Consider the following 13271-nt stretch of genomic DNA (forward strand, 5'->3'; position numbering starts at 1 on the left):
ACTCTCTGCCTTCCTTTGTTTTCTTATAAACTGCTTCACAAAGAGCTGAGAGATCTTAAAGTGTCTCTTAAAACATGACACTAGAATTCTGGTTAAGCTTGCCAAGATTCCTGTGTTAACAACCCTGTTTTATTCAGGTAGGTACAGCTTTTTCCATGCCCCCCGCCCCTTACACACTCTATTTATTTAGTTCTTTTATGCAGATTCCTGTACCTTTCACAATGGATTGTGACTCACTTCAAACCCTCTTTCTTTTTCCTTCCCCCTCTCCACACCAAGGCTTACAATATTTACTCAGTTTCTTTGGAACCTCTAAAGAGAGTGAATTCTAATGTTTGAAGTTGGATCATTTTTGATTAATTAAATATATATTATGGTGGTGCCAGCAGCATGACTATAATTAAAGCTGTGTTGGATTTTTTTCTTCTTAATCAAAAGCTCTGATTTTCAAGTGTTCGCTCACTCCTATATGTGCTCGCTGCCTCCCTCCCTCGCTCCTTGTCTCTCCTCTCCCCCCATCTGTGTTCACTTCTGCACACACGCTCACCCACCCATTATCTCTCACACCTGCAGTCCCAATTGCTCACGCTCTGTGGCACTTCCTCCTGGCCTGTCAGGAGGGCAGGGTGCAAAGGGCAGCCCTCCGAAAAGCAGCCCGTGCCACCCGCTCACGTGGTCTGCTCCCATTGCAGCTGCCACGCGACCCCAGGAGGGTGAAGCCAAAAGATGAAGCCAAGCTATGGAGAAAAGGGTTAATCTGAATACTATGACCAAACAAGCCCCTCCACAGGCACTAAATCTGTATTTCAGTGGCCTAAGACACACACCTAGGCTGAGACATCTAACAGGGAACAGTAAGATGTGCCATTGCAAAGCTGATGCTGCGGCGCCGCAGTGCCACACGTGCCAGCGCCTATTTGCTTTCTCAAAGTGCTTCAAATGAGCAGAGCACAACATGCTGCCTGTGTTGTGTTGCCCTCTACTCAAAGCTATTCCTTCTCTCAACTCTGCACAGCTTATTTCACAACCAACCATAGTGGCTTCTGCAAAACTCGAGCACAAATCCAGCAAGATTTTTTTGTTTCTTCAATAAATGTTACATGGGGGTGTAGAAAACATGTGGCTGATGAAAGCAAGCAGAAAATCCCTGCACATCCTTAGTGGGTTCCAAACAGCTGCTGTAAGCACACCCAAGAAACCTCAGCTCTCAAAACACAGCTGCGACCTTGCGGCACGAGCCGTGTGAAAAGACTCACACAACCTCACCCGAGCATAAAGCTCTGCTGCTGTGGCTGCAGCCGTGGGCTGCAGTCTGCTCCTCCCATGTCTCAGGTCACTGAAGGGACAACGTCACTGGGACACCAGCTCCATGCTAAGAGAATTTTGAAGTAATTTGAAGTGCTGCTAGTTGCCCAAATACGCCTGAGCAATGCCTTTGCTGTCACCTGCTCCTGTATTTTATAAAACACTCCAAAAAACACTCTTTCTGAAGGGCGTGACACAAACGGAAGAGAAGTAGCTAAGGCAAAGGGAATCAGAATGGTAGGGGCTGGAATCATAGAATGGTAGGGGTTGAGTCACAGAATGGTGGGGGTTGGAAGGAACCTTTAGAGATCATCTAGTCCAACCCCCTGCAGAAGCAGGGTCACCTAGATCAGGTCGCATAGGAACATGTCCAGGTGGGTCTTGAAGACCTCCAAGGAAGGAGATTCCACACCCTCCCTGAGCAGCCTGTGCCAGGGCTCCCTCACTGAAACAGTGAAATAGTCTTTTGTCATATTTAAATGGAACTTTTTGTGCTCCAGCTTCATCCCATTACCCCTTGTCCTGTTGCTCAACAGAAAAAAGCGCTGTCCCAACCTTCTGACACCCAACATTTACATACTTGTAAATATAAATGAGATCCTCCCTCAGTTTTCTCTTCTCCAGACTAAACAGCCTCAGTTCCCGCAGCCTTTCCTCATAAGGAAGATGCTCCAGTCCCCTGAACACCTTGGTAGCCCTGTGCTGGACTCTCTCCAGCACTTCCCTGGCCCTCTTGAGCTGAGGAGCCCAGAACTGGACACAGGACTCCAGATGAGGCTTCAACAAGGCAGAGAGGAGGGGGAACAGAATCTTCCTCAACCTGCTGCCCACACTTCTTGATGCATCCCAGGATGCCATTGGCCTTCTTGGCCACAAGACTAAGACTAAGCAAGCCTGAAGCTCACTGTTGTAGTGACTCCATTTCAGACTGGAGAAACGTCATGGAATGAAAAAGCTCAAGTGAAAAGCTACATTGCTGTCAATCTGCAAGAACAGGGGCCCACACTTTCAGAAGAAACAACAATTAAATGACAAAACCCAAGAAGTACTTGTTTGCAAATAATTGGTGTTTCTTTGGCATTGTATTTGACAGTTCATCTGATAGTTTGTTATTCAAACACTAGAAGTGTTTGAAACATAAGCTTTCAAAATGTACAGGTGTCTGAATACAATGATGAAGCTAAACAGAAGCAACATTCTGTGCCCAAAGTATCAGATTATACCATTTTGTGATCTGAAAAACAGCTTAACTAATCATTTATGAATTGCTCATTTCTGAGAGATGTAAGACCTTTAGGTACAATCTTCTGTTGTCAGTAAAAGAACAGAAGCACATAATTGTTCTGTACTCTGAAAGGTAAAGCAAATTAACAGTAGGAGATGTGAGACATAATAATGTGTGCTAAAGGAACAGGCTGAACATTCTTAGAGATTTGTTTGCTGAAAATAACAGTTCTGCAGGTATCACAGTCAATAAACACCACAAATAACACCATAATGCCTGCACGATCTCAGGAGGTTTAAAGAATTTAGTGTTGTAAAAATAACCATGAAAGCTGGGTAACGAACAAACCCAGATCTCCTACAATTTTAAGCAGTTGCAAGAAGGTAATATTTTATAACACAGACTGGTTTGAAATAAATCCAAATGAATGCTTAATAAACATAGGCAAGATTTTGTTTAATGAGTTGTGGTCAGTAATAAATGCCTCCCTCTTTAATACATTTTAATGGAATTTACAGATCTTGTTTTTACTTCTAAAAAAAAAGGCCCCAGTGAGCCTTTGATCAAAATGTAACTGGCCCAGTGGCACTGAGGCCACAGCAAAGGAAGGTGTCTCATTCTGCTCAGCAGAGGAATTGGGGCTCCATCCCACAAAGCTCTGTAAGAGTGGGTTTGGAGGAGGCTGCACGTGCAGTCTCTCATTTCAGACATCACTCCTCTTGAGTGACAAACTCATGATTTTATAAGGCATCTGTCTAACAATAGAATGAGTGAGTTTGTCAGCACCTTCTGCAGGCAAACACTGCCAGTCACAAGGCATCAGAGACTTTCCATAACGCTGCCCAGTAACTCATTTTGCTTTTGGGGAGTTTATACCTTTTCTAGAACACAGAAACAGTCTTTTTCATCTGCACTAAGTTATCTAAACGGCCCATATCAAACAGCAGCCAAACTTGCACAAACCTCAATTAACACTATCTTTTGCAACACTCTCTTTGTGAGTTTACATATTATTTCATGAAAAACCACAGTGAAATGCTGGGGCTGACTAAGCCCATTACAAACTTCAAGCCTTGCTTTAGAAGGGGAAAGAGGTAAGACTGCATGGCTAATTCAGAAGTGCTTTAGAAATGCTGGTGAAATAGTAAGCCCGTTTTACGGATAAAGTACAGATGTTAGCTAAGTAGTGCATGGACGTTCAAAGACATCTTTAGTATGAGAGCTGGGAATTGAAATCAAGTCATCTAAGCTGGCAGGTTTTTTGTCAGTTGCAAAGTCTTCACTTTACAAGATCCTTTTTGTTGACTACTCACCTCTTGTGCAAACGACTCTGCTTTCTTCCGCAGGTTCTTTTCCAGTTCAAAGTTTACATGAAGCTCTTCATATTCCTCTACTGCCAGTACAGACACTGTTTGTAAGAACAAAACAAGATCAGAAGTGAACTGGATCAAAACAAGATGAAAGTACTGCTTGATCAGCTGCTATTCCCCAGCAGCATGGATACTCAAATGAAGTTGTAACTTAGCTTTACACTTCCATATACATCCCCCTTTGCAATATTTGTTCTGTTCACTCTAAACTCACTCTATACAGATGCATAATTGCTCATCTTCTGAATACAGTAGTACTCCTCCCATCCAGACTCAAAACTCCAGTAACACAGGTAGCACAGACCATATTTTGTCTCTTTGGGTACAAGCAATCAAGTCTATCTGAGACTCGGTGTTTTAAGAGTCTTCAAGTACTACCTGTCACAAACTCATGCAGTGCAGACAAGTGAAAGAGGTAAGAGATGAACACCTGGTGGAAGCTCACAGAACATACCCTACCATGCAAACCTCCTCTTCCCTCCCTATGCTGAGAGACAGCTAAAGAATTTATAGAAGACATTGTCCCAATGGACAGTAAAGGAAAAAGAGAGAAAATAACTTCCCACTAAAAGTTCACAGATTTCTCTGTAATTAAAAACTCAGCTGTTTCCTTGAAAACATGGGATGATGCTAATTTTGAACAGTTTTTCCAAAGAGAAAGAATTATTGGAGGAAGGCCATGGCATGACTGGAGTCTTCACTTCTCCAAAGACTGTACTTTTCTCCTGTATTTCCACTCCTTAGCTGTGGGTTTCCGTGGGCCCTTCTGTGTGAAAGCAGCAGCCGTGGCCATTCTTTCCACTACCTGATAAACATCCCAGAATTCCTGGGAGATGTGTTAAGAGCTTTTTATTTTTTTTCTCCCTAGGTGAGCAAGTGAAACAACTACAGAAGAACAACTTGAAGATAAATCAGAACAACGGGAATGCATCTGAAAATCTCCAGAACGTATCCTTAAGGTGCCACTGAACAAATAACTGAGTGCCTTGGGAAAGCAGAACGTGTAATGCATCAAGACAGGCAGGCACCAGAGGCCAGACCCATTGTCTTCTACTCCAGGAAAATGTGAAACAGTCAAGGAGATTTCTAACCAAACCATTTCTGATTTTACAAGGCTAAATCAGCAACAAAAGGGCACAGTAATCCAAGGCATTAAAATGTTTACCCTTCCTTCTGAACTACTTTTGAGTCAACTGTTTCTCACGTGGAAACACTCACACTAAGCAAAAGCTTTCCTTTTCTGAGCCCTATCTCTTTTTAGACTTTCCCTGCCCTGGTTTTACCTCTCATCTCTTTTAAGGAAAGCCCCTGCTTTCCTCCCATAACCTGGAAATCCTATTTGTCTCATTTCCAGCACCCTTGCCTTTTTCTCATTATCCACTGGACACACAAGTTGCTCCCAAGTCTTCAGCTATTCAAAATTATTAGCTGTGTCCCAACTAAAAAGAAGGCAATGGAATGATTTCGGAAAACAGGAGATTAAGGTTCAAACTCCGCCTCTGTAATGGATTGTCCTCCCGTCCTGGCTTGCCACTTGTGCCAAAGAGCAAAAAGTTTTCCTGTGTGCACATTCAACCTGCTATTTAAACTGTCACATTTTGCTGGAGAAGAGACAGCCTAGAGTAGTCCATATGTTCACAGTGCCTGCAGCAAGAAGGCCAAGTGTCAGATCTGAACCACAGTGACTATTCTGCAGCCTGCTCTGTATACTACATCATAAAGCTTCTGCAATGGATGTAGCAAACTGTTTGAGAACTTGCTGAGACCACACACCTCTGTTACATTTGTCCAACAGTTTTTGCTGCTTATTAACTTCTGTTGTCAAAACAGCCTTTTCTTCTTTCACTTTATTCACCTAGAAAAATGTAAAGGCCAAAAATAAGAGTATTTTAGTTAGGTGGCATAAGGCATATAGCAAGACATGATGCAAACAATACTATGCTTTCAGTAATCCAGGGGTTTCCAGGGGGATGGAAAGCATTCTTACCCCAACTTACAGACCCCATAACAGATGGCATTGAAGGGTTGTGAACTAATCCTTCACATGGGGCTCCTGTGGCCCATTCTCGTGGCACGTACCAGTCCCAGCTGCAAATATAACATCTTTGAAACCTTTCAGGATGAGGCACCATAGCACCTGGTTGAAAAGTTACCAGCTTGCCCTTGACTGTGTTTTAATATAGTCAGGCTGCTGTTTTCCTTTTTTCCCTGGGCTCTGTTTATTGTCCAAGAGCTGTCAGCTGTGTCTCTCTGAATGCAAGCTTGCACAGACAGGAAGAGCCACTAAGTCCTGATTTGCATCAGTACATGGCTTATCCAGTTTTCAAACAGGAATGAAACTCTGCTGGCTCAAAAAACCAATTTGCTGGTCTAATTACCATGGCAGGGCACTGCCAACGGCTAAACTCAAGGATATGCTCAATGAAGTAGCACCAGTGATTAAACTGGATATTCCCCAGAAGTATTTCTTGTGCATCCACAGGTTTAAGAAAATAAAAAACCCCAGAGGCTGTGATGGATGAGGGGCTGCCAGGAAGTGGACATGAGAGTTATAATCTGGCATTAGAACAGATCATGAAAAGTCATGTGCCAGCAACAGGAGCAGACTAGACTGTGATGTAGAAGGCCTCTTCTAGGCATATGCCCTAAGTGGTCCATGCTATAGGCAGGCTGGCAGGACTCATGATCAGATGGTATTCAGTTAATTTCACAGCTGAGTGTTTTTAGCAAAATTTCGATACAAAAAGTACTGACTAAATGCTAACGTGGTCTCGCCTTCCATGCTACAATACATACTTCTTCAATTACTTCTACAAGTTTGCACCTCAGGTTTTCCAGTTCAATGGCCAAGGTCTTCTTTTCCTCATGAACAGATACAATTTGATCTCGCAGCTCTACAGTTTGAGGAAGGAAATGGAAAAGATATTTTTATTCTCAGAAGAAAACCACAAAAGAAATGTCATAGTGATACAAGTACAATCAAGTATGAAACACCTGAACTGCATGCAAAGCATCAGCTGTATTCAAGGTACACCCTCAATAATTTAGGAACTTGGCCTAAGGATCAAGTGACAGATCTATAACTGGGCCACAGTTTCAGATTTACTCTATTGAGATAAGCTGCCGTCTTTATTTGCATTCTGAATGATTCATTTCCTGCTGCGGCGGGGCCAATCCTGCCACCACACAGTGTCCTCAGGCCTGCTCAAGACACTGTCACATCACAGGGACTCTGGTACAGAGGTAGCAGAAAGTAATTTTTAATAGGTGTCCTTTAAAACAAATTCATGCACTTCAATTCTTTTGGGATCATGAGTTCCTGTCACAAGGGAAATAAAACAACAGGCAGTTAATACTTGGGAGGTTTTCACTCAAGAAATTGTCCTGAACAGCTGCCAATTTATAGTCTTTGTAACATTTTGTGAACAGAATCAGAATATAACCTTTGCTGATGGAAGAGCTAATGCTTGTAATTTTCCCCTCAGAATTTTTGTTCCCTAATTATCAAAATATGAAATAAATTAAATTCCCAGTGGAATAAAACATTTGATTATAATCACTTCTTAACAGGAGATCGCTTTGCATACACAATACATCAAGCTTTAGGTTAACATAAAAACACCACAAAAATATAAAGTTATTGATATATATTAGCTTTCAGTAAGTGCTCTCATTCCCCACCTGCAGCCAGTATTTCACAGCACTGCTGTTGCTGAATATCAGCCATGAGCTGAGAAAACTGTTGCTAATCAATTGCAGATGATGATGACATACTGGATGTCTGACATTCTGCTTAGTCTCTCATCTTTAAAATGGTGGTTCTACCCCAGGCACTTCTAATTCAGGAGTCTCAGATGTGTTTTCCTCCAAATTAAAGGCACAAACATTCTGAAGTAAATAAAATGTCCCGTTTTCCCAGATGATTCTCGAATCAAATGAACTGTTTCAGTGGAAAGCAAAATCCATCAAAGTCCTATCTCACAACCTTTGAGATAGTGACATTGCAGTTGAAGCAATACCAAGGTGACCTTGTCCTTCTGCTAAGGATCTGAGGCAATACTTCATTTCCTGACTCAGTAGCACTGACTCTCTTAGCTGTGTAGATATCACTGCATTACAACTTACTTTGCAGCCTGTATATCCACCACACATGCTACACGGTGTCACTACAAGCCTGTGATGTTCTCATAGTCTTTCCTGGAAACCCTTGGATGACCACCCTCAGAAGCATAACTTGAAGCCAGAGAGACCTCTGATGCAAACCAATGCTGCCATTCTTCAGACAATCTTTGCCTTGTATGGCGGTATAGGCTCAGCAATAATACTCACCTTTTATTTGCTGCTGGCAATGTACAGAATTGCATGATCCAGAGTTGGCTTCTGTATCTGTGGATGAATCATCTTCATCAATGTTGATCTCTTCAGTGATAATTTCTGGGCCCAGTTTTGCCATATAAAGCATACTAATTCTTTTCAAGGTCTTATTTTCTTTATTCAGCTGGAAGTTGAGAAGCACAAACAGCAAGAAGCTAGTTAGTCTGTCTTTAAACTGCTGTACAAGAAAAAACACAGCTGTATTTTTTTTTCCCCTTATCATTGAAAGTTCTATCAAACAAAGAAAACCAAGTGACGTGAGATTAAACATTCCATTCAACATTAAAATGGTCTGAAGATGGGAAGCTTGTCCTCATTCTCCTCTGAGGAGGCTTGAATTCAATGTGATGCTTCATCCATGCCCTTCTATCCTCTCTGGTACTTCTGACTAATAAATACCCTACGTAGGTTCAAATCAAATAACTATCAAGTTTACTTAATGCTATATGATCTTTGTGATGGCTGCTTCAGCTCCTTACTCTTAAGCACGTACCAGCATCAACAGGATGTACCAGCATCAACAGGAGCCCTAACTGAATGACCTGAAGAAGGGTCTGTGTTGCTGAAAGCTCCATCTGGTTTTGCTAGCTGTATCAATTAGTCAAATAAAAATTCTTACCTCCTCCTATGCTCTTATTTTCCTTTTAAACTACAAACACCACAGCTACTATACTCCCAGCCATGGCAGAATTACCCCAAAGTTCTTTTGAGTTAGTTTTAATTATCAGAAATTACTACTACAGAGTCAACATATGCAAGATAAAAGCCATATAAACCAATTCTTCATGGGCCAAACCACAAGTTAGAAACCACTCTGGGCTGGATGCTTAAACATATGCTTGGTTGGTAGATGATGCAGATAATGCAGATGATGCTCTGTAAGGCATCTTTGCCTTGACCAAGGTGCCAAGAAAATAGAGATTGCTGCAAATGTTTTACTGTCTCTATTTCTTTCACTGTTCTGAATCTAGACACTCCATGCCAGTTGCTTTCAGCAAGCTCAACTCAGTCTCAGGGGTGGTCAGGCATGTGTTGAGGTGCCTGACCACCTACCAGCCAATTATCCCGTGCATTCAGGTCTAAGAGTGAGGCTTAATTTTTTACCAATGACATGCAAGGTGTTGAAGTTAACATGCACTACAGAAGTCCAACATTCACCTTGAAATAAAAAGTATACCGAACAGTTAGCTTGACCCTGCAGTTTTACCTGATCAATCATCTCTGATCCCCCCCTTTCCCCAGACCCTCAAACACAGAGATTTACTCAAGGACTTCTTCATCTCATTCCCAAAGAATGAAACTGAGCAAGTGGGAAGGGTGATGTAAAGAACCTCATTTCATCAGCTCACAGTAACAAACAAATCAGCTTTGGCAAAGCAACCCCGTGGGGTAAAGCTAATCTTTGAACTGCCTCTGGATGTGCATTATAGCAAAAGTCCAGAGAAGAAGAAAAGTTGCATAAATGTGTTCATTTTCTTACTTATATGCTGATTGCCTATCTTATGAATTCGAATATAGTGTCATTATGCAAACAATTAAGTAAATACCTCCAGAAAGTACATTGCTAATGCATCTAAATTAAAGTGATTTCTTGCTGGTGTGATTTTTACCATGTCTAAAGCCGTACTTTGGGCACGATATGGGGAGGGGAAAAAGGGGGAAAAAAAAAGAGGGGGAGGGAAAAAAAGGCAGTCAGCATTGCTAATGAAATTTGGTTCAAAATTGCTGTAATCCATTTTCTGATGAAGTGGCTCAGATGCATTTTACACAACCAAAAATATATAACAGAGAGATAAAAACATTCTTTAATAATAATGCACTTCTGATGAGATGGTATATAGAAAATTACACACTTGCTAAATTCATCAGACTAGACGCAATCAACAGAGCAGCGGAGGTCACCTTTCCCCTGCCCTCGCTTTGCTTTCATAAACAATCACCTGAAATGTAATGCAGTGGTTGACTTTTTCCATTTGATTTAGACACTGAAATGCTCATTATTGTTTTATATCTCACACAGAACAGTTCTAAAACTTGTTTTCCATTTAACCTAAATGCATATAAAAAGTAGGTATCAAGATGCTGCTCCACATCTTCCTGTTCCAAAACAGAAACTAAATGGAAAAGGGTATTTTTTAATTTAAAGGTAGGAGTTGTATTTTGCATCTCACATCCAGCTTACAGCTTTTTCCCACTTCTAAACAATATCAAGGATTCACAAGATTATTTGAAAGCTTATTTTGGATATGCATACAATCTCAAGTCAAAAAAGAAAGTAACATAAGAAAGAAATCAGATGAAACAGAATCACCAGAATTCTTCTCACCTTAGAAGCCAAAGCCTCAGCACTTTCCCGACAGGTCTTCTCAATTTCAAGATTATTCTGAATACAGTTTACTTCCTCAATAACCATGTGAGAAACTAAGGGAAGAGTTTAAGAATTAGTCAGTATTTTCCTTCATTTGACACACGCATCCCATGGTCAGAAATGTTACATCTTTTTCTGTCGACATTGTATGCATGCATTTCATATACGAGGAAGTGCATAGTGATACAATCTCCATGGATAGAAACTGTTTTGAACACTTGACTATCTGGTTCATGGCTTTAAGCAACTCTCTCAATCCATGTCTGCAGTATTAGAAGGGGAATTAGAGAACTGAGCATAAACTTATGGAAGTAGAAAGTCGGCAGGAGCCTCCCTGATCATCTTTACCTCATTAACACTTGAGGAATCCCAATCAGACCATTAGGACACTCTCTTCAGATTGCTATCACAATCCTCTTGAAAATTTTGGTACAGATGCTGAAGATTAGAACCTCAATATTTTTAAACAGCAAGATTAACTCAGGTGTCTTACAATGATTATTTTCACCCTCTAGTCTTCAGCTTTGTATGACATTTTAAGTGTCATGATACTTGCTAAATACCCTGTACAAGAGCTGCAGGATGGACATGTAGCACAGGCCTGGGGTAAGTTTATTGGGAAATGGAGAAAAGGAGTTAAATGACCAAAGCCTTCTATTTGCAGTGCCTCCTATAGCACATATATCACTGAAGTCAAACCATTAGCACAGCATAGTTTCTTCTCTAGTTCAGTCCCATCGGCTTTGAAGCTCCCTGTAGCAGGTGGGATGCACTCTGATGGATGCAATCCTGATGGAAACTCAACAATGCTTGCACTGCCTCATTTTTTATCATCTCAGCTGAACAACCCAAGTTCTGTATTACCATGTGGTTGTAATGCCCAAACTGTTTCTTACTTGAAGTCTCTCTTTGAGTGTCCAAAAATTTATGGAACAAAATTTACTATATAATGTAAGATACCAATATGAGTTAGAGTACATTCAAAAGTACAGATGCATTTTGGCATGCAATTCTTTGCAGCTCCCAGCAGTAAATAGGTGTTTGAAGTCACCTCCTAAGTGACAAGCTTCAAGTCACATAGGGGCTCTGGAGCAAAGCAGGAAACCCACCAACAGTTTCCCATTTCTCAGGCTAACAATTTGCTCATTAATGCAACTCTTCCTTGGCTCCTGGTACCCTTATTCATCCTAAACAGCAGCCTGGACCCTAATTCTGCAAGTCGTTTTGTGGCACCTATTCCTTTTCAGCCCATCGTCAGGGTTTCAATGAGCAGAAAGGAGTATTCACAGCTGAACAATACTTTGGAGGAAGAACAAGACTGGAATAATGTTGTCTAAATAAGGAGGACTTTCTAGTATCTTCTTCATTTTCAGGAAGATAAGCTTTAAAAACCAGAGATTTCATAACACTGGGTAGAAAGTCCTGCTTGCCCTCTTCCAAGACTCTTCCCTAAAAACTAAGGAAACATACTTAAGTTCTCTTTGACATCCAGAGGTCATTTTAATGACTACAAAGCAGGACTTTCAGATACAAAAAAGCTGCCTGTTAACAAGCGTTATTTATGCAGCTTTACTGATATTTAGTCAATATGAACTAACATTTTTGTTATTAATTTAGTAACAAGAACTACATCCGAGTTTGCTGACAATCAGTAGCTGCATGAGAGAAACAAGAAGCAGGGCAGATAATTGGGAAATCTTGAACCAAAAACAATATTCACATGAAGTCTTCTAAGAGCAACCACAACTCTTTATTTCGTTGTCTTTCTATTTCCATTTTTTCTGCCTTTGGAGAAATCACCTGCTCCAAGTGTGACGTACCAGCTGCTACATTTAACAGAAGAAAAGCTTCAGGTAGTATATGTCCATCTCTTCTGCTTTTATTCTACCTAGCTCTGTGAGTCTGGAGTAATGAAATGTTCTGGGCAGGATGAGGGAGCAGTGGAGATACAGAGCTGCTCCCATTTTACAGACAGGAATCTAAAGGCCTCAAGCAAGGCTAAAGTTAGGAAACAAGGATCGGGCTCACATGGCAGAACTAGGGATTACTCTTGGTTCATTTAAACTTAATTAACCTGCAATTATGATTAACTCAGGGGAAAAAAAAATCTTTCCAAATTAAATACAAAAATATATTATTTCCTAAGTCCATCCAAAGTTCTTATTATGTCAATATTAAAATTCATAAAGCAGCACTAAGTGGCCTGAAACATCTCTAACCTTGACAGTTTTTTTTCAGGGGTAATAATAATCCGCAGCAAATGCAGGCCAACCAAAAACCACTTAACTAATTAGTAGTTGCAGTCACCAAGAAAACATGAATCAACACTGTTATTACAAGTGGCACATTTGAGTGGCATCTAATTATGACTTGATGAGCACGATACTTGCATTATCAACATTACTACTGCATCCCATCAGGGACTAAAAGCCGCTGATGGCATTGACTGCGAGAAACTCCCACTCAATGGTACTGCAGCACCCAACAATCTCCTTGGCAGGGGCACCCTCACTAAATGACATGTTAAGCATAATTACTGGTAGACATTGTAAATAAACAGGATTGGAAGTGAAAATTGTACCAAGTGCATAAGACACAATCTGACACATTGGAAGTGGCAGCCTTAATT

General features: G+C 41.0%; 1 protein-coding gene across 1 annotated transcript in view; it reads right to left on the minus strand.

Moving 5' to 3' along the window:
• SHTN1 (shootin 1) overlaps window positions 1–13271 on the minus strand; it is a 62700-nt gene that overhangs the window by 30351 nt on the left and 19078 nt on the right. Inside the window, exons 4-8 of the mRNA XM_062001156.1 lie at window positions 10601–10695; window positions 8230–8398; window positions 6697–6794; window positions 5674–5755; window positions 3844–3938 (exon numbers count right to left, since the gene is read on the minus strand). Coding sequence (XP_061857140.1) covers window positions 3844–3938; window positions 5674–5755; window positions 6697–6794; window positions 8230–8398; window positions 10601–10695 — 539 coding nt within the window. The remainder of the gene's footprint in view (window positions 1–3843; window positions 3939–5673; window positions 5756–6696; window positions 6795–8229; window positions 8399–10600; window positions 10696–13271) is intronic.

Source organism: Colius striatus, chromosome 8 (genome assembly GCF_028858725.1).
Source record: "Colius striatus isolate bColStr4 chromosome 8, bColStr4.1.hap1, whole genome shotgun sequence".
Lineage (NCBI taxonomy): Eukaryota > Metazoa > Chordata > Aves > Coliiformes > Coliidae > Colius > Colius striatus.